Source organism: Salvia miltiorrhiza, chromosome 3, assembly GCF_028751815.1.
Source record: "Salvia miltiorrhiza cultivar Shanhuang (shh) chromosome 3, IMPLAD_Smil_shh, whole genome shotgun sequence".
NCBI lineage: Eukaryota > Viridiplantae > Streptophyta > Magnoliopsida > Lamiales > Lamiaceae > Salvia > Salvia miltiorrhiza.
This window is the reverse complement of record NC_080389.1, coordinates 16616968-16638416: the sequence shown is the minus strand read 5'-3', so window position 1 is coordinate 16638416 and position 21449 is coordinate 16616968. Positions and strand designations below refer to the sequence as shown.

Sequence of the window (21449 nt, the reverse complement as noted above, 5' to 3'; positions counted from 1 at the left end):
GACCATCTTTTATAACGATTTATTCATAACGTTAAAGAACCGTTATGTATAAGAGTCATTTACAACGGTTTTTGAACCGTTATGTATGAGCGTCTATAAAAATTGTTATGTATAATTTTTTTATTAATTTTTTAAAAATTATATTATATTATATTATATTATATTAAAAATAACAAATAAATTGTTTATCCTAAAATTTGAATTTATTCTTAGATATAGATTTTAAAAACTAAAAAAATCATAACATTTTTTTTGTTTTATCATTAAGTAACACTTATATAAAATCTAAATTAGAAATCTAAATACCAAAAATTGAATATTAAAAGTGAAAAAAGAGAAAAAAGAAAAAAGAAAAAAAAGGAATAGATTTTATTTAGAAAATTTAGAAATTAACCCCAAAACTACAAGCCCTAGTTTGTTCGTCCTCCCTGTCTCCTCCCTGTCTCTCGACTCTCTCTCTCTCCCCTCTCGACTCCGCCGCCGGCGCCGCTGCCCCACGCCGGCCCGTCGCCGCCCACCCTCGCTGCTGCCCCGCGCCCTAGTTCTTCTCTGTTCGATTGGTCGAGCCCTAGTTTTTCTCTGTTCGGTACAACTCAGCCGTCGCCATCTCAGGGAGACCGGCGAGCTACGCGACCTAGAGCCCGCCCATCGTTGCTGGTGGTCCGAGGATCGGCGAGCCGATGGTGTTCTACGGCCGGTTCTCTTCTCAACTCCACATAATCGAGGCAGGAAAGGGGGAAAGCCCTAATTCTCCGATTTGCAATCGAGAGCGGATGAGGTTGATAATTAGGCGTTGAACAAGAGTTTTGCCCCTTCTCCCTCTCTCTACCTCCTCTCTGTGCCGCCTTTGTCTCCGGCAAGCAGCCGCTAGCCGCCACCTTCTCCAGCCTGGCGTCGCCCCCCATCCCCATCACCTCTCTTTCGCTTCCACCACCACGGTATACTCTCTCTCTCTCCATTTTCTATATGTATTTCTATCTTTGCGTAATTTTTGAATTTGGGCAGAGCAACCTCCGTCGTCGGCTCAGCGCCCACCACCGCTCCAATCGCACCACCACTGCCCCTGGCCTCTGACTCCGACAACAGTCGCCCTCATTCTTCAGGTAACAACTAAATGAAATTGGTTTTGCATCTGTAACAACTAAAGCAAGTATATAGGGTGATAATTTTTAATTGTTGCCGCTTGAAGCAGCGCTTTGCTACTGTATATATATTCTTGACGTAACTAAGAAACTGCCAGGTAGCTGTGTGAAATCTACTGCCATTGCATTCATAGATGACTTTAGAGACTTTTTGCAACGGCTGGGTTAATGCATATAACAACCACTGTGATTCTTCCAAGCACATTCACCATGAAAAAGTAAGAGATTGGAGCTATGTTTATGATAAAGCTCTTTGTAAGAGGACACCATGGGTTTGCATCTGAGATGTGGAAGTTACAAGTGTGTGTGGACTGTGAATTTTAGCAGAAACTTGTTATTTGGTCATATATATTTCTGTAGCCTTTTTATGTTTATGTTCTTGTTATCTGATGCCAACGTCCAGGACTGACTTACAATGTAATTTTCTTAAGATTAAACACTGGATTTGAAATTGCAGGAGAATGGGTTATTACATGTACCCAAGGGCCAAGCTCAGAACCCACAAGCACAAATGTTTTCGGATCCAAACATGGCTATGGACATGATGAAAAAAAATCTCTCCATGATTATTCCACAGGTGAAGTTGATGCCTACTCCATTGTTGTGATCCTTGTTTGCCTTTTCGTTGATCAGACGCTTACTTTTGCCTGGGTTAACTTCTTCTTCTCTGGATTTGTAGCAGGTGTGTTTTTGTTCCTTTTTCTTTTCATCCTTTCCTCACATATTGTGAATGAGTAACCTGACATGCTGAATTTCAATGTACTTCATTTAAGACCACTTTAGATTGATTTTCAAGTCCAACTGTTGGAACTTTTGTCACTAAAATCAAATATCATGCTTCACTGGTGAAATTTCGGCATATAATTATTCTAGTCTGACATGAATGCTGCACATCTTGTATTACCAGCAAAGATCCCATTTCCTCTTACTCAGAGATTCAGGGCAATGCTGCAAAATGGCATAGACTTGAGCACTGTCGATGTCAGTTACGTCAGCAGTCGCTCCTGGTATTTTCTCTAATCATGAACGAAAAACTCTTAGCAAAAGTGAACCACAGTTGCGGTTGGTTGTACGGCTGATGTATATAGTGATTAATATATTTTTCTTGGCAGGTATTTTCTCAATCTTTTTGGGCTAAGAGGTCTCTTTAGTATTATTCTTGGAGAAGACAATGGTCAGTATTCTTGACCTTTTTGCCAATCCTCTATATTGTTTCTTTGTTGATAGTTAAACAAATGGGAACAGAGTTGTATAACCAACAAGATGCAAATCTATTACTATGACGAAGAAAGTACTCTATTGGGAAACTAACACAATTACTTGATCTTCATCAGCAACTGATGATACACAGCGCATGATGCAAATGGGTGGATTTGGATTTGACCCAACCAGGGCAATGCTATACATTTTATCCTTGTTTATATGCTTTTATGATCAAGAGTAGCTTATTCTGTTTCCAAAAACCTTCTTTAGGTTATAGCAAAACCAGTTTCCTATGTACATTTGTCTCTTTGTTTGAGCTATTCTTCCCTTGACCTGCACCTATTGTTCTACTTATTCTTTGCTTCAATTTGCCTTTTACAGGTCATCCAAAGGATTCGCATTTATTAAATTCACATCAAAGCAAGATGCAGAAAAAGTAAGTTTTACTGAAAAACTTGATATGGAATTTCCTATTTGGTAATGTGGTCAACTAGCAAGTCTAGCATAGAAAATAGCTTGTCATTTTTAATTTTTATAGTTAAAGAAACCGTGATAAAGAAAGAGCAAGTTAAAGATTCGAGACTGATAACATAGAGATTGCCTAAAATATATAAGGTTCAGCTCTTATGATGAATAATACACCTATGTATTATTGCCTGCTGCTATTATTCTTCGGAGGCTTGTTACAAATTTTGATGGAAAAGATAGTCTGGCGCTTGGGGTCATACACATAACTAATACATTTGTGCCATATATGAATTTAGGAAAAAGGGTAGAAATGACTATAACTCTTTAAGTCATTATTAACATGCAGACTTTCTGCGAGGGTATTCTCCCAGACATAACTGCTGTCTAAATTTCTGCTATAATCATTAAGCTTTTCAGGACATGATTGGTATATCTTTGATTTTATTCGTGCAGGCCATCCAAAACTTAAATGGGAAAAATTTGGTAAAAGACCAATTGCATATGGCTTGAGGTCAAAAGACAACCAGAGAATCATAGCAGGTTGATTAACTAGTTCTTGAGGACTTGGTGCTAGAAACATTGTATGATAGATTTTTGTTTTAGCTATAAGGTAGTTGGTATTTTCAATTTTGAATCGGAATATGCAATGATGATGTATACTTGATATTTGGTTCATTTGTATAATAATGTATGAATTTTTTGGATGATATATAATATTGTTATCGTTGATTTTATCATTTTGTCGTTTTATAAAAATTGCAAAATTTAAAAATATACTACAATTATATAAAGTGCAAAAAACTGTTATAAAAGGTGCAAAAAATCGTTATGTATTCTAATTAAAGATAACGGTTAAAATCGTTATAAAAATTGTAAAAATCGTTATAAAAAGTGCAAAAAACCGTTATGTATTCTATCAAAGATAACGGTTAAAACCGTTATAAAAAGTGCAAAAAACTGTTAACTATGATAAAAAAAAAAAATTAATACATAACGGAAAAATCTTAATACATAACGGTGAAAAACCGTTATGTATTCTATCAAAGATAACGGTTAAAACCGTTATAAAAAGTGCAAAAAACTGTTAACTATGATAAAAAAAAATTAATACATAACAGAAAAATCTAAATACATAACGGTGAAAAACCGTTATGTATACCCTTTATAGATAACGGATGCGTACTGTTATGTATGACGCATCGTACCGTTATCTATGCTACTATACATAACGGTTTTGAAACCGTTGTGTATGACGTATAGAATAGATAACACCACTATACACAACGGTTTTTTTGCTCATAGATAACGGATTACGGATAAAATCCGTTATCTATGAGCGTTTTTCTAGTAGTGTCACCAGAACCGCACCCTATATGTGTGTGTCTGTGTGTGTGTGTGAGTGTGTGTGTGTATTCTAAGAAATAGATTTCAATCTTGAAAATATATTCTTCAACTTGTTGTTTTATGTTTTCTATAATTGATGTTTTTCTTCTTCGGATAAATGCAGTTAAAATGTCATTAGCAAAATGCGTGTTACATGAGGATTGTAAAATTAGATGCAATAAAGGACATCCATTATGCTTGGATGGCGTTTGCATTTGTCTCGACGAGCTAAGATATGTCTTCAGCGAATATGGTAATTTCAATAAAAAAAAATTGATGTTGTATTCAACTATTTATATACTAATTTTTTTTTTTATTATATGTTGTTGAAGGACCTGCGTGTCGGAGCGATGCGGAGTGTGCCTCGCAAAAATGTATCGCTAAAGAGGTACTGTTGGATATTGCGGGATGCGAATGCCGCTTTCAATCAGGATCAGAAACTAGTGACAAACAATGCACAATCGAATGTGTGCCCCAGTGTTATGGAAATTGTGTTTGTGATTAAAAAAAAGGACAAAATCATCTTAAAATGTTTTTCAACAATATGAATAAACTAAAATATTGATGGAGATGAAGCGTTACTAATTTTTTGTATTTTTTTAATCACAAAATCTTGGGTACACTCGGGTATACCGTACAACCGGGTTGATCTGTATATCCATAATAGTGTTAATTATATGGTTTGGATCAATATATGGGTTCTAATTAGCATGCCGGTCAAAGTCTAAGTGAATGTGCAACTCAGTTGTACGCTACACCCAGGTGTACCCAAAACCACCTCTTTTTTAATATACTAGCTGACAGAACGTGCGTTGGACGTTTAACTAATGTCATTTTATATGTTGAAAGTTAAATATATAGATATTATTTTATAGTTCAAAATATTTTTATCAATTAATTGTATTAATGAAATTGGCATCATAGATTTTTTCTTTCTTCTGAGAATCAATTTATATTATTATTTATATGATTAGTATGCTAAAGTTAATGGGTGGGAATGAAAAGAATGTTCTCTACTCATAGCGAATTATAACGTCATGATTGGAATAATATAACTTTAGAAGAATAAAATTATCCAAAAGTTTAATACTACAATATTAATTTATCAAATTAGTAAAATCAATTATAAACATTATAAAAATATAAAATATGATACTTAACTAATTTAATCATCAATCAACTTATAAAAAGTTAATAGACATACCTTGTTCTTCATTGGAGATACTATCGCTTGCAGTTATCGTTCTTGCTAATGAAGTAGAAACAATGGTTCTTGCTAATGAAGTAGAAGTAGAAGTAGAAGTAGAAACAGAATTTGTGTTACGAACCAAATATGTTGGATCAATCTTTTTAATGTTTTGATGCCAACTTGTTTCGCCCATTGGAAAAAGAAGTGGATATTGCAATGGATCATAACATCCATAATAATGCTTTATTCTATGTTTATCGCCGGAATGAGCATGAACTACAATATCCCGTTTCAATGGGATATTTTCATTATTTCCCTCAACCCATGTAGCTGCAACTTGATCTGCATGTGGAGAATTATATACTCGTTGATCTAAGTTGACATCTTTAGAAATATGAAGCTGAACATTGTCCATTGAAAGATAATCTTTCAATCTTCGAAAGAATTTTGCATACGGGTTGATCTCTAATATTTTCATGAGCATCTGTACAAGTGCTTTTGACAAAACTTGATTTTGCATTATGTTAATTCTGTTCTCAACCTCACTTTGTGTGTTATAAAAGTATAGCTTAAAAAACGTTGGAGATGTATATTGTGGGATCAATCCAGGAAGATCATGATAAACCATGCATTGTGCTCGAAAATAATATACTCCCCGTCTTGCAGATGCCAATTCTTTGTCCAATTTTACACCGAACGAAGTAAATGAGAATATACTAGAATATTCCTTCTGAAATTAATAGCTTCTTCTAACTGGGCTGTAAACAATTCATCCAACTCCGAAGGAACTTCAGAAAATGCAAGTTTAACTTTTCCATTGTCACAACAAAAAGTAAGAGGTTCATATTTAAATCTTTTTGCACCACAATGAATGCAATCAGACACATTTTTCAATTCATGTAGCAATGAACCTAAATAGATAAACAATATAATTAAAAAAACATTGATAGTTTATCATAATGTATTAAACGTATTTTTATCTTATAAGAATGTAATACTTACAGTTCAAATCACTTGCATTTCGTTTACGTTTCTTTTGCCTTTGTAGATTTTTTCTTTGTCTATATACCTCATTAGCTGCAATATATAAATATAAATATATTAATTAAAAAATATTTTGATTTGTGCTCATGTTGTGTGATATATATCCCTTAATGTAAATACTTAGAAGCTTGTGCGCTCATGCTATAGAAAATACCTGAAGATGAGCTTGTTTTGCGCAATGTAACTTCCATGCTTATAATTAGTGTATATAAATTTTAAAATTCTGCAAATAAATATTTAATCTGTAACGCGATAATAATAAATAATAATAAACAAAATAACAAGAAAAAGGAATGTTAATAATAATTATAAGTATAACTCTAATCAAATAAATATAAACATATTGATATGGCAGCAAAACAATTAAATCATTATATTTTATCAAAGCCTAACTTTCACAATTAAATAAAGGTCATTCTACAAACCCAAAAATTTGCATATAACTTATAAATCAACCTAAATGACCAAAACAAAAATTTGAGGACATAACTGAACATTCAGAACCTTTGGATACATGTGTCTTGCAAATATAGGTATTTGGTTCAAATTCAGTATTTATTATCAGTGAAGCTGCTTGAATCTTGATGCTTGATGACATCGTAATTTCAACTTTCAAGTGCAAAGTCACAGATCTACTTTTTATTTAAGATTTAATTTAACTTATTTCCTTGTACTTAAGTTCGAGACCTACTCTTCATCCTCATGCAAGCAAATACTGTGTTTCTACAATACTAGAAACAAAGAGGATCTTGAAATTAATAGTTCTCACATGCATTGTAAGAATATACATACCTTTGTCCATTGCTGTACTTGTATTACTTGATGAACAAAACTAGAGTTTCTCTTCCTTGACCATACTATGCTGCTCTCTGCTTCAGATGGTGGATTTTGTTTTGAGAACACACCTTTAATGTCAGGAAGAGGTCCTAGTTATATGTTTCACTTAGTGGGCTTTTTTTAATCCCCTTAAATATGCTATGTCCACCAAATAGCAGCTATGAGAATTTAATTGCTCCAACAAGCCCAATTAGTAAGTTAGCCCAAAAAGTCACTTGATACATAAATTGTCTTACAATCTCCCACTTGGATCATGTGACAGTACTGAACATATGAGTGTAATGAATAAATAATTATCTTCACTATAATGCGCATTTAAATGGCTAACTCACAATTTATTCATTGGGTTTATCAAAATACCAGAATTAAGGATATAGATTAATTCAAGTCATGGCGGTTGTATATCACTTAATTGATATAGTCCCTTCCATGTACTACAAATTAGTCTTTCCCTTAACAAGGAGCGCTAATGATTCATCATAATGTTTTCTTATACATAACAGTACCTGTTCACATTACTCCAATAAATAATGCATGCGAATATGGAGACAGGTAACCATAAACATGTCACCAGTAAGCACATAGCATAACTCAAAATAAACATCAGTTACATCAAACATCATTAGCAATAATGCCCATGTTTTCAATATGTTCAGTAAATATCTTAGGCGGCAATCCTTTAGTTAAAGGATCAGCTATCATAAGTTTCGTGCTAATATGTTCTATTGACACTCTATTTTTCTGAACTTCATCCTTCACGGCAAAGTACTTCAATTCCATATGCTTAGCCCCTTTTGAGTACTTGTCGTTTTTCGAGAAAAATATTGCTGCAGAATTATCACAATACAGTTTCAGCGGCTTAGCAATACTGTCGACAATTCTAAGCCCTGAAATAAAGTTTCGCAGCCAATTAGCTTGAACAGTAGCTTCAAAGCACGCTATAAATTCAGCTTCCATAGTAGACGCAGCAACAACTGATTGTTTTGCACTCTTCCATGATATTGCTCCTTCAGCTAGAAGAAATACATAACCAAGAGTGGATTTTCTTGTATCTAGACATCCAGCAAAATCCGCATCCGAATACCCAATCACTTCAAGATTATCAGACCTTCTATACTTTAGTACGTGATCTTTCGTTCCCTGTAGGTATCTCAGAACCTTCTTTGCAGCTTTCCAATGTTCTATTCCCGGATTACTCTGGTATCTTCCCAACATTCCAGCAGCAAAACTTATATCTGGTCTAGTACAAGTCTGAGCATACATAATACTCCCAACAACAGATGCATATGGAATTGTTTCCATCTTTTGTCGTTCCAACTCATTTTTAGGACATTGGACAAGACTAAATTTGTCTCCCTTTTGAATTGGAACAGGTGATGCTGAGCACTTCTCCATTTTAAATTTCTCCAGTATTTTGTTGATATATGCTTTCTGAGATAAGCCTAACACTCCTTGTGATCTATTGCGAAATATTTCTATTCCAATCACAAAACTTGCCTCACCCATATCTTTCATTTCAAATTTACTGGAGAGAAATTCTTTAGTCTCATGAAGAAGGCCAAGATCATTAGTTGCAAGCAAGATGTCATCAACATACAAAATCATAAATATGATCTTACTCCCACTGACCTTTACATATATACATCGATCAACGACGTTTTCCTTAAATCCAAAGGATACAATGGTATCGTTAAATTTTTTATACCATTGTCGGGATGCTTGTTTAAGACCATATAATGATTTTTTCAGTTTCCATACCATATGTTCCTTTCCTTTAACCACGAAACCCTCGGGTTGATCCATGTAAACATCCTCGTCGAGGTCTCCATTAAGAAAGGCGGTTTTTACATCCATTTGATGTAGCTCAAGGTCATAATGAGCTACTAAAGCCATAATAACTCTGAAAGAATCCTTTCGCGAGACTGGTGAAAATGTCTCATTGTAGTCAACCCCACTTTTCTGAGTAAAACCTTTGGCAACAAGTCTAGCCCTGTAGCGCTCAATATTCCCACGAGCATCATGTTTGGTCTTAAAGATCCACTTACAACTGATACTCGTGTACCCTTCCGGCAACACTACAAGACTTCTGACATCATTCTTTTCCATTGATTTCATCTCTTCTTTCAAGGCGTTTAACCACTCTTCAGATTTATTACAACTCATGGCTTGTGAAAATGAGACTGGATCACTCTTACTAATGCTTAATTCGGTTTCTGCTTCATGTAGATATACCACATAATCATCCGAAATAGCTGGTCTTTTTTCTCTTTGAGACCTTCTTAACACTATTTCATGTGGCTCTTCTACAATTGGTTCATCTTGAGTTGTGGGTTCACTATTTTGTTCCTCATTTTCATTATTGTTGGTCACAACAATTGGGGAAACACAAACTTTATTATTAGAGATACAAGTCAAAGGAACTTGTACCCTAATTTCTTTAATTTCCACTTCTCGTGGAAGTGAACTCCCACTGGTTTCACCACTCTCAATGAACCTTGCATTTCCACTCTCAACAATTCTCATACTATGGTTAGGACAATAAAATATGTACCCCTTTGATTTATCTGGATAACCTATAAAGTAACCACTTATGGTCCTTGCATCCAGTTTCTTTTCTTGTGGATTGTAAATTCTTATTTCCGCCGGGCAACCCCAAACATGAAGGTGCCTTAAACTGGGTTTCCTACCAGTCCACAGTTCAAAAGGTGTCTTAGGAACTGCTTTGCTAGGAACCCTGTTCAATAAGTACATGGCGGTTTTTAAGGCATACATCCACAAATAAATGGGTAAAGAACAATTACAAATCATGCTCCTAACCATGTCCATTAGTGTTCGATTACGCCTTTCTGATACACCATTTTGTTGTGGTGTACCAGGCATTGTGTATTGCGCACAAATGCCACGTTTCTGGAGGAGTTTAGCAAATGGACCCGGGTGTTGTCCACTTTCATCATATCTTCCATAATACTCACCACCTCTATCAGACCTAACAACTTTCACCCTTTTGTCTAATTGCCTTTCTACTTCATTCAAGTAGATTTCCAAGGCATCCACTGCTTGAGATTTCTCATGCAGCAGATAGACATAACCATAACGTGAATAGTCATCAATAAAGGTAATGAAATATTTTTCTTTTCCGAAAGAAGTGACGTCGAAAGGCCCACATATATCAGTATGCACAATTTCAAGAAGTTGTGTGCTTCTTGTGGCTCCCTTCTTTGTGTGCTTTGTTTGTTTCCCTTTAATACAATCCACACAAATGTTTAGGTCTGAGAAATCTAGATCTGAAAGTACTTGATTCTTTACAAGTCTTTCAATTCTTTCTCTAGAAATATGACCTAAACGTTTATGCCACAGGAAGGCTGAACGTTCATTCACTAAACCACGTTTAGTTCCAACACTATGATGCAGAGTTAAAGCAGTTTCAGAATATAAACCATTCAGATTAAACTTATATAAACCATCACAGAGAGTACCAGTGCCAATGAGACGATTTTGCTTAAATAGACTGAAACCACCATTACCAAAATGGAAAGCATATCCAGCTACATCAAGTTTAGACAATGAAACTAAGTTTCTAGATAAACTAGGTACAAAAAAGGTTTCCATTAAGTCTAGATGATGTCCAGTGTCGAGAACTAAACGGTAAGTCCCAACTGCTTCCACTGGTGCTTTCATTCTATTCCCCATGAAAACGAACTTTTCATTTTGGCTTGTGGTTTGGATCGTACGGAATCCCTGCATCGTGTTTGAAACGTGAGTGGTACATCCAGAATCAATCCACCATGTGTCATGTGGAACTTCAGTTAAGTTTGATTCGAAACATACATAAGCATTAAGCTTACCCTTCTTTTCAAACCAAGCCTTACGTTTCTGACAATCCTTCCGGAAATGTCCAGGCTTTCCACAGAAGTGACACTTGTATTCTTTTGGCCCCTTCTTCTGGATTTGCTTAGACGCATCACTAATCTTTAATGGCCCTTTGACTTTACCACGTTTCTTCACAAACTTCTTGCCTGCTCCTTGATTTTCTCTGTGGCTCATATAATGAATTGAGTGACTTCCTTGATTCTTAAGCCTCGTTTCTTCCTGAACTAACATACTGTGCAATTCATGCACATTCCATTTATCTTTCATGGTGTTATAGCTCATTTGAAACGGGCCATACTCAGTTGGTAATGAGTTAAGAACAAACTGTACAAGGAAGTTCTCATTCACAGCCATACCCAAAGACTTAAGTCTCGCTGCAATATTTGTCATTTCTATGACATGCTCATGCATAGTACGCGAACCATCAAATTTCATGGTGGTTAGAGTACTCATCAATGTACCAGCAAGAGATTTGTCAGCTGTTTGGGAGCGCTCTTCCACTAGTTTCATGAACTCTTTAGCGTTTTCAGTTTTGGGAAGAGCTGTCTTAATGCTGTCAGCTACAGTCATTCTCATGAACATTAAACTAAGTCTGTTAGATCTTTCCCAAGTTTTATAATGGGCTTTCTCATCGTCGCTGCTAGTATCAGTAATAGCAACGGGTTTTTCTTCCATAATGGCAAGGTCAAGATCCATAACACCAAGATGAAACTGAACTTGCTCGTTCCAGTCAGAGAAATTAAGCCCATTAAAAACTGGCACAGATGATACATGAGTGTTCATTGAACTGGGAACATGTGCTGCATAATAAATTAGCATATGAGTAAAATATCATATGAGTGTTTTGAGATTCATAAAACTCATGATATACATATATTACTCTCAAGAAATAATTGAAGTATATTAATATTCACCTTTGGGTGTAATATCAACATACTTTATGAACATAATAATGCTAGTAGAATTATAATATTATTTGACAATAAACATGCACCAACAATCCTTATTTATTACCTTTGGGTATATAAATAAATTAACAATACAAGTGAGTTGCCAACTCTCATATTCATAAAATATAAGGACAAACAATCACCTTTGAGCGATTCATAATTGCCTTATACTCATGAATTTCAATAACTACAATATCAACATCCATTGCCTATATATATAATCAAATAAAGTATCATTGATTTGGAAACAAATAACCATACAAGTTCGATCACTTTGGTGATTAACAAACTTTTATAATATTTGATTTCACATATAGGATAGCAAAGTATCAGATTATCAAACCTCAAACTAACAAGCACTAACATAATAAATATTAGTTAAAAGAAAACAACTCTACTGTGCATAAAAACTGTACATGCAATTCATCAAACACCTTGTATGCCCATTATAAAGGTACACTTAATTGAAGCAGCAATAGTTGTCTGGTCATATCAATTTCAGAGAGAGATCTGTTGAGCATACTTACTGAGCCACATTAGTTTCCCCACCCACAACAGCAAGGTCAAATTTTTAATTCTTTTGATTTTAGTCACAAATTTCAATATGGCACAATAGCCATCACACACAAACCCTCGCTGGATTAATAATGGGTTTGCTTAAATTGAAACTTTGATTCAAAGCAATTCTAAGAATTACACAAACATAGGTTCAGATAATTGGGGAAAATTATTCACGGAGAACTATTTGATTTCGCAACCCACGTTGCTCTGATACCACATGCAAGCAAATACTGTGTTTCTACAATACTAGAAACAAAGAGGATCTTGAAATTAATAGTTCTCACATGCATTGTAAGAATATACATACCTTTGTCCATTGCTGTACTTGTATTACTTGATGAACAAAACTAGAGTTTCTCTTCCTTAACCATACTATGCTGCTCTCTGCTTCAGATGGTGGATTTTGTTTTGAGAACACACCTTTAATGTCAGGAAGAGGTCCTAGTTATATGTTTCACTTAGTGGGCTTTTTTTAATCCCCTTAAATATGCTATGTCCACCAAATAGCAGCTATGAGAATTTAATTGCTCCAACAAGCCCAATTAGTAAGTTAGCCCAAAAAGTCACTTGATACATAAATTGTCTTACACCTCATTCATCTATTAGCTCTTACTTTCTTCCTAGCACCTCTCTAGAGTTTTTAATTTCAATAGCACAACCTATCCTCTAATAACAGAGAGCAAAGAAGTGGGCAGCTCAATTTGAGCACGAAGCTTCTGGAAACAGCTCTTTCGAGAACTTGTGCCTCAATCAATTAGATCAAGAATTAGGCCAATATTTATGACAAGACGAAACTTGAAAAATTTTACACTAAACTTCGAATGGAGAGAAATACAATATGCAGAAAGAGGCTATATACCAAGAGAAACTAAAGTGATAGTAGCTACAGCTTGGGCCAATTCCAACGCAATGTTTTGCTTCTGCATATTAGAAATAGGATTTTATCATATTTTCTGTTTTAACTAACTAAGCTCAGGTTAGTTAGGATTAGCTGCTGATGTGGCCTTTAGGTTAGCTATAGTAACCGCTTTGTAACTTAATCACAACATGTAATCTTTGCTCTATAAATAAGAGCTATACTGGAATGAAGAATTTGATTTTTCCCTCATGAAATTACACTCCAGCTCATAATTCAATACTGCACAGGTAGATTTTGCCATTCTATTCGCCTGCGCACACCAACACATAATCATCATGGAAATCAACATCTTACAAAAGAGAAGAGCATATGAATATCTACCTCAGATCAGCAATGATAATGCTGATGTTATCTTGTGAACGTCGGTCCTGCACGACTAGAAAAAGACTAAAGAGCGGATGTGAAGCACTATCGGACGGCGCAGCACGGTTTGATTAGATTAATGCGGTGGACAATCGGCTTTGGAAAATCAATGTAAGAGAAACTAAAAGTGATGGTAGCTATGGGTTAGGGTTTGGCGTTTGGTGAAAGAGCCCTATCACTACGGAATTTGGAAGAAAATAGAGAAAATGGAGGAGAGAGATTGTGAAGAAAATAAAAACGAAGGAAAATATACCTTTGCCTGACTAAAATTATAGTTCTACAATCTAGTCTGGCAAAAATAATTTAAGATAAGCTTATATGAGTACTTCGCAATCCCTGTTACCGTAGCTGCGTAGGTGAATTAGTGGTGAAGTTTTTTGGGATTAAGAAGACAATGAATACGGTATAGCCCCCAACACCGTTCATGGAATTTCAATTTTTTTAGATTATACTGATAAAATTAGTACTCCCTCCGTCCATCAAAGAACTTCCTAGGAGGGAGTGGCACGAGTTTTAAGAAAAAATTTGTTGAGTGTATTGAGAGTAGAGAAAAAGTTGTTGAGTGTATTCGCAGTGGTGAAAATATGTTATAATTAATATTGGAAGTTGTGAAAAAGTGAAAAGTAAATAATTATAAGTGGTGGGGCATAGTCCAAAAATAGGTAGGAAGTTTTTTTGTGGACGTCCCAAAAAGGAAAGATAGGAAGTTCTTTCGTGGACGGAGCGTGTATTATTTAACTTTGGAATATTAGGGGTGAAATTGTATATTAATTAATATTTTTATTTTTAGTTTAAATAAGGGGCTCTAATTAGTACAAATGTACAATGGGGTTATGAATAAAATCACCCGTAATGGAAATTGCAAGTCAGAATTGGCCCAAATTGTTGGGCTCAGCCCACCACTCTATGGCCCATATAGTCCATCTCATTTCCCTCTTTACTAAAAATAAAATAAAAACATTAACAATTAAATTCAAAAACCTTAGTACGGAGCTCGAACTCGAGAGTCGAGACCTTTCGCTCTCTTCTATCCCTCTCTAAAATTTTCTACTACGAGAAACAGAGAGAATGGGCGCCTTTGCCGTCCACGAGCCTCCGTCGCTGCTGTCTGCGAGCTGCAGCTGGTTGCTGCTGCCGAGAGAGGCTGCTGCAGCTCGGATTCTGGGCAGCCGCTTTTGAGAATCTGAGGTCTATTTCATTTGAATGCATATTTCCTGATGAACCAAAACCATCTTTATAATGTAGATATTTGAACAGGGAACTGAAATCTTATAAGGTAGGAATTAAATTTAATCTTCTGCTTCCACAGAAGGTAGGAAAGAATTCGATGAATCAGTTATATCTTTCACCTCAGCGGTCTTTATGCAAGTTCTGTCAAACCACAAGCAAACTTTTGTGTTTTGTTTGTATTATTAGATGATTGATTGCTAACTCAATTATATGAACGCAATATGAAGACAAGGGCACGCCTCTTTAAGTGGACAATAACTTTTGGATAGCATAACTTTTTTCTTTTTCTTTTTCTTTTCCTTTTCCTTTTCCTTTTCCTTTTCATGTTTAACGTGGAAGACAAAGTTTCCCTGTGGGCTGTGGTCCTTTTCTTTTTATTACTCTCTCCATCCATAAAATATAGTCCTAGAAGGGGATGACACGGTTTTAATAAAAATAGTTGTGTATTTCGAGTGAAGAATGAGTCTCATTTAAAAAGTAATGTTAATAAATGGTTGTTGATTTTTATGTAGTGGAGAAATGATCTCACCATTGTATGAAATGAGTGGTTGAGATTGAATAAGGTGTATTTTTTTGTAAATAAATGATATTTGTAAGGATAAAATGATACTCCCTCCGTCCCATTAAAGTTGGCCACATTTCTATTTTGGGTGTCCCACTAAAGTCACTTTCTAAAAATGGCAAAAGTTCACTTTAATTAAGTCAACAATCACTCACTAATTTGGTCAACAATTGTAGGCCACTTTCTAAAAATGCCAAAATTACTTTAATTAAGTCAACAATTACTCACTAATTTGGTCAACAATTGTAGGCCACACTCTATTAAAACATATAACACTCAATTTCTTAATCTCCGTGCCGAAACGAATGTGGCCAACTTTAATGGGACGGAGGGAGTAAGAAAAAGGTGTGGAATCATGTTCCAAAAAGAAAAGTGACATACTTTTCACGGACGCCAAAAATAGCAAAAATGACATACTTTTGGCGGATGGAGGGAATAATTATTACTCCCTCCGTCCCACTAAAGTTGGCTACATTCGTTTCGGCACGGGAATTAAGGAGTTGTAGATTAGTATTTTAAGTGTGTAGTTAATAAAGTATAAAAGTAATAAAGTAAGAAATAGAAGGTGATAAAGTGAGAGAGAGAAGGTAATAAAGTGATAAAGTAGGAGAGAGGATGTGATAAAGTATGAGAGAGATTGTAATAAAGTGATAAAATAGGAGAGAGAATGTGATAAAGTAGGAGATAGAATGTGATAAATATTTCTATTTTAGGAAAATGGCCAACTTTAGTGGGACGCCCAAAATGGAAATGTAGCCAACTTTAGTAGGACGGAGGGAGTATTATTATGATTATGATTATTATTGCACTGCAGTCTGGCCGGCTCCCCGGAGATCTCTCTCATGATAAGAAATGGGAAAAAAAGGCAAAATTTTAATGTTGTTGGGAGTATTTTCCCTGAGAATCTGCCTTGCTGCATCTGCAATTCTTAACAGGTCTACTGTGGATGAGTTGTCTCTTCTATCCATGAAAGCTAACATAAATTCCGACATTCTGGCTAGGAACTGGTCTGAGGCAACCTCTTTCTGCATTTGGACCGGCATCACTTGTGGCAAGAAGCATACAGACAGAGTAGCAGCCATCAATCTTTCAAATATGGGTTTGGAGGGGAACATCGCAAAGGAAATCGGCAACCTCTCATTTCTAAGATACATTGACATCAGCAACAACAGCATCAACGGCCTAATTCCCGGTGAGATTGGGAACTTGAGACGTCTTCGTGTACTGAGAATGGCGTTCAATCAACTCAGTGGGGGCATTCCCCCGAGCCTTGGATCATTGAGGAAGCTGCAGGGTGTGAACCAGACTTTCGATTTAGGGGGGTCCAAAAAATTTTTAACGTAAAAAGTGTGGCAAAGTAAATCACTTATCTTTTTTATTTTTTGCAATTTCATCCCCCAAATTTTTCGATTGTCGAATTGTTAACTTGAAGTTTGTGTGAATTATTTCTCCATGTAATATTTCATATTACGATGTATTTTGCAATAAAATTACTACATATTGAAAATTATGGTGCAAATACAAGATACAGTCTCTTTCTAATTTGAAAAAAAAAATTAATTGAAATTGTACGAAACGGCGTCGTTTAGGCCTCACAAAAACGACGTCATTTTTACTAATCCACGTAAGCTGCAATTCAACACTCTGACGATTGGAAAAAAAAAATAGGGGACGTAATTGAAAAAATTGAAAAAATAGTGATTTAATTCGCCACGGTCAAAAGTCACTTTAAAATTACAAATTTGAAATAGTTTGTGATTTTATTTGCAAAAATCTCATAAAACTTTGTAAGACAAAATAACTTTCAATATCAAATTAAAAAAATAAATCTCTAGAATCCAATCCAATCATGATATGTATAAATTAATTATGTGTTTGCTTCTTCAAAACGTCTTAACTCTAAATATTGCATACCAATTACAGTTTAAAATAGCTCAACATAATAATAATGTAGATAAAATTATATATTTTTTATTTTTAATATAAAATTACGAAAATACTCCTACTATTTTTGAAAATCCCAGGGGGGCCCAGTGACCCCCCTGCCCCACCCCTAGCTCCGCCCCTGCAGTTTCAAGTAATTACTTAACCGGGGATATTCCGACAAGTTTATCAGCTTGTGTGGAACTGAAGTTGTTTGATCTGTCTGATAACAATCTCAGTGGAAAATTTCCCACAGGAGTTTGGAACTGGTCCCGACTCCAGGAGATCTCTTTGAGTAGGAATTCTATCACAGGTATATACTGTTCTTGATAACCTCCTGCTTTTTATTGTTCATTTAATGATTGCTATAATTAGAATTTAGACATTATCATTCATCTTTGCTATAATTACTGTTGTTTTATCACTAGTTTGTGTTATTTCAAAATTGAAACATCATTTCTCTAAAAAAAAAAAAAACAGGTAAGATTCCAGCATCAATTGGCAATTTTTCGAATTTGGAGGTATTTGATATCAGCGGGAACAGTTTTTATGGGACAGTTGTGTCTGAAATGGGACAAGTATTCAGTTTGAGAATATTGAATCTTCAAGCAAACAATCTAAGTGGTGAAGTACCTCAAGCTATCTTCAATCTCTCCATGTTACAATCCCTTTCCCTTAGAGAAAACAAACCTATACGGCATTCTTCCATTTTCTATTGACACTGGCCTTCCAAACATTGAGCACATTTTTCTTGGAAATATCCAACAGAGGTTTGATCTTCGAGCTAATTGCTTCCATGGAGAAATCCCGAGTTCAATCTCAAATCTCTCCAAACTCATCACACTGGATCTTTCTGATAACTCATTCAATCATGTACCAATGAACCTTGGGAGTTTACATCAACTTCAGATGCTAAACTTGGAAGCAAATCAGTTGACAAATAATTTGTCCAACCCCGAACAGGACTTCCTCTCTTCCTTGGCAGCTTGCAAGAATCTGAAGTCTATACAGATATCTTTCAACCCTATAACTGGGGTTCTCCCAAAATCCTTAGGCTCGAGTAATCTATCTTTGTCCCTTGAAACCTTGAAAGCTTCCTCTTGCAGATTGTCATATCCAATTCCTGATGAGATAGGGAACTTAAGCAACTTGTTGTGGTTGAACCTCGGGTATAATCACTTCAGTGGAGCAGTTCCCTCGACACTTGGACGATTAAGAAGCTTGAGGAATTTGGAAATCTATGGCAATAGGTTTCACGGCTCCATCTCCTCTGTCTTGTGCAATCTCAATCATCTCTACTCATTAAATGTGGCAGTGAACAATCTCTCCGTACAAATACCAAGCTGTTTTGGAAACCTTTCTTCGCTGAGAGAAATCTATATGTCACACAATGAGTTCAATTCCAACATTGCATCAATTTTGTGGTTTGATAAGGGTGTTAGCAATGTGAAGAACCTGATAGCATTGGACCTGTCTTGGAATCAGCTCACAGGGAAGATTCCACGCACCATTCCACAGCTTCAGAGTCTTGTTAGACTATCATTGTCACGAAACAAACTGAAAGGCCCCATAGTTGAATCCTTTAGTCTTCTGAAGGATCTGCAATACTTGGATTTGTCCCACAACAATCTCTCTAGCCCGATTCCTAAGTCTTTGGAGGCACTATCGCATCTCAATCACTTTGATGTATCGTTTAATGAGCTTACAGGTAAAATCCCTGACAGAGGGTGTTTTGTCAACTTCAAAGCTGAGTTCTTCACTGGTAATAAAGGTGTGTGTGGAGCACCTCAATTCAAAGTGAAGAAATGCCAATCTTTAAGCAAGAGAAAACCTTTAATATATATATCATTTATGATAGTTCCTGTTATTGGCCTTATTCTCATCCTGGTATGGAAATTTCACATAAAACCTGCAAGGAAACAATCTCCTTCGTTTGCTGAAAATGAAATAAACTTTACTGGCTTTCATCCGAGAAGTATTTCGCATCAAGAAATCCTTCGCGCCACAGGCAACTTTGATGAAGAAAACTTGATTGGCAGGGGTGGCATTGGCTATGTATATCTGGGAACATTTTCTGATGGAATGAAGTGTGCTATTAAAGTATTTGATTTAGATGTACAAGATGCGTTGAAGAGCTTCCAGACAGAGTGCGAAATATTAGGCGCATTACGCCACAGAAATCTTGTCAGGATTATCACTAGTTGTTGGCAGCCTGATTTTAAGGCCTTGGTGATGGCATACATGCCCAACGGCGACCTAGAAAAATGTCTCCACTCTGCTATTTGTTCCTTAGGCTTATTTACAAGACTGAGAATAATGACAGAAGTGGCGAGCGCGATAGAGTATTTACATGAATTCTCTTGAGCCCCCACTGTCCACTGTGACTTGAACCCGAAAAACATCCTTCTTGATGAAGACATGGTGGCACATGTAGCCGACTTTGGCTTGGCCAAGCACCTCAGCGTTGGAGAGCGAATGCTACATTCTAGAACTTTGGGTACTGTTGGATACATCGCGCCAGGTAAGAAATCCTTGAGAAAACTCTTGTTCCAATCCACAAATAATCTACTGAGCTCATATGTTTGTTCATAATTTGTTCACTTGCATCTAACTTTTTAACTAGAGTATGGATCTCAAGGATTGATCTCGACGGCAGTGGATGTTTATAGCTATGGGATTTTGCTGATGGAAATGCTTTCAAGAAGAAAGCCAACAGATGAGATGTTTTCAGGAGAGTTAACCTTGAGGGGATGGGTCTCTGAATCATTCCCTGATTCAGTGTTGCAAATTGTGGACAATGAGCTACTGGTTACGGGCGATGACGGAGCTCGAGCCGCCTTCATAACTTGCTTGACATTGGTTATCGGATTAGCATTAGAATGCACGGCAGATTTGCCCGAGGAGAGGCCTAATATGAATGATGTTCAAATCAGGATGACAACCATCCGGTACAAGTATGTGCAAATGTCTCTCCCGATTGTTGATCCGGAGCGAGCAGGTAATTTCATATTTACGTTTATTGGGATGGGTGTAGCGAGAATTATACATGAACAAACACATTCAACTAATGTGGTTGTTCATGTGTTGCATGAATTTATTCATCTCGCATTCATATATAGATTTTAGGTGCTTATTCATGTGTTCTCATTTATCACAAAAGATAGGTATTCTCATTTGATCCATTTTCTGTATTTATATTTGCATAAATTCTGTTCATCATCATGTTAGCTAGCTTTATCTTGACATGTTATATGCCACTGTTTACGAGCTAATTGTTAAAATAGGCATGCAACTTTCAGTGTTTTTCAGAAAGAGGACAATATGTTACGGAATTTGAAAATGAGGACTATATGTTACGAAATTTGAAAACAACAAATTCGATCTATCTATGAACCATTTATTTTCTTGCAAGTGTTTCTTGAAGATTTTCCCGAATCCCGAGAAAGCCAACATCTTGGATGGGCGAATTAGAGATTTAGCATATGAAGCAGAACATATTATTGAGTCTTTCATATTGGAGGAATCCCAATCACATTGGTGGAATGTTTTAGCTGCCAAATCAAAGCTAAACTAGTACGTTCACCCGTGCGATGCACGGCAAGTATTAAAATTAAACGATATATTTAAATAAATAAATATAAATATTAAATAGTTACAAAATATAAGCAAATCTATATCTATACATAATATAATTGAGAAAAACAAAATAAAAAGAATATGTTTATGTAAATAAATATTAAAATTCGTATACAGATAACTAATTATTTATCTACAAATTTATATTAGAATTAATACAAATTGAACT

General features: G+C 35.7%; 3 protein-coding genes across 5 annotated transcripts; all 3 read left to right on the top strand.

Moving 5' to 3' along the window:
- The first annotated feature begins 324 nt into the window (after window positions 1-324).
- LOC131017863 (uncharacterized) lies at window positions 325-3545 on the top strand. The gene is made up of 8 exons (XM_057946610.1): window positions 325-938; window positions 1006-1103; window positions 1600-1719; window positions 1776-1824; window positions 2050-2149; window positions 2255-2316; window positions 2477-2781; window positions 3267-3545. The coding sequence occupies exons 3-7, from the start codon at window positions 1654-1656 to the stop codon at window positions 2584-2586; spliced, it is 387 nt and encodes a 128-aa protein (XP_057802593.1). The 5' UTR covers window positions 325-938; window positions 1006-1103; window positions 1600-1653; the 3' UTR covers window positions 2587-2781; window positions 3267-3545.
- An 11236-nt stretch (window positions 3546-14781) lies between these two features.
- Window positions 14782-17065, top strand: LOC131018466 (LRR receptor-like serine/threonine-protein kinase EFR). Its single transcript, XM_057947186.1, has 3 exons — window positions 14782-14794; window positions 14916-15117; window positions 16723-17065. Exons 1-3 carry the CDS (start codon window positions 14782-14784, stop codon window positions 17063-17065), a joined length of 558 nt encoding a protein of 185 aa, XP_057803169.1.
- Window positions 17066-17798: 733 nt separating this feature from the next.
- LOC131017854 (probable LRR receptor-like serine/threonine-protein kinase At3g47570) lies at window positions 17799-20984 on the top strand. 3 transcript variants are annotated; one of them, XM_057946598.1, is made up of 3 exons: window positions 17799-17957; window positions 18125-20165; window positions 20268-20984. In XM_057946598.1, exons 2-3 carry the CDS (start codon window positions 20063-20065, stop codon window positions 20768-20770), a joined length of 606 nt encoding a protein of 201 aa, XP_057802581.1. In that variant the 5' UTR covers window positions 17799-17957; window positions 18125-20062; the 3' UTR covers window positions 20771-20984. The 3 variants fall into 2 exon arrangements, 1 of the variants encoding a protein (XP_057802581.1); XR_009099881.1 differs by having other exon boundaries at window positions 20301-20984.
- Window positions 20985-21449: the final 465 nt, after the last annotated feature.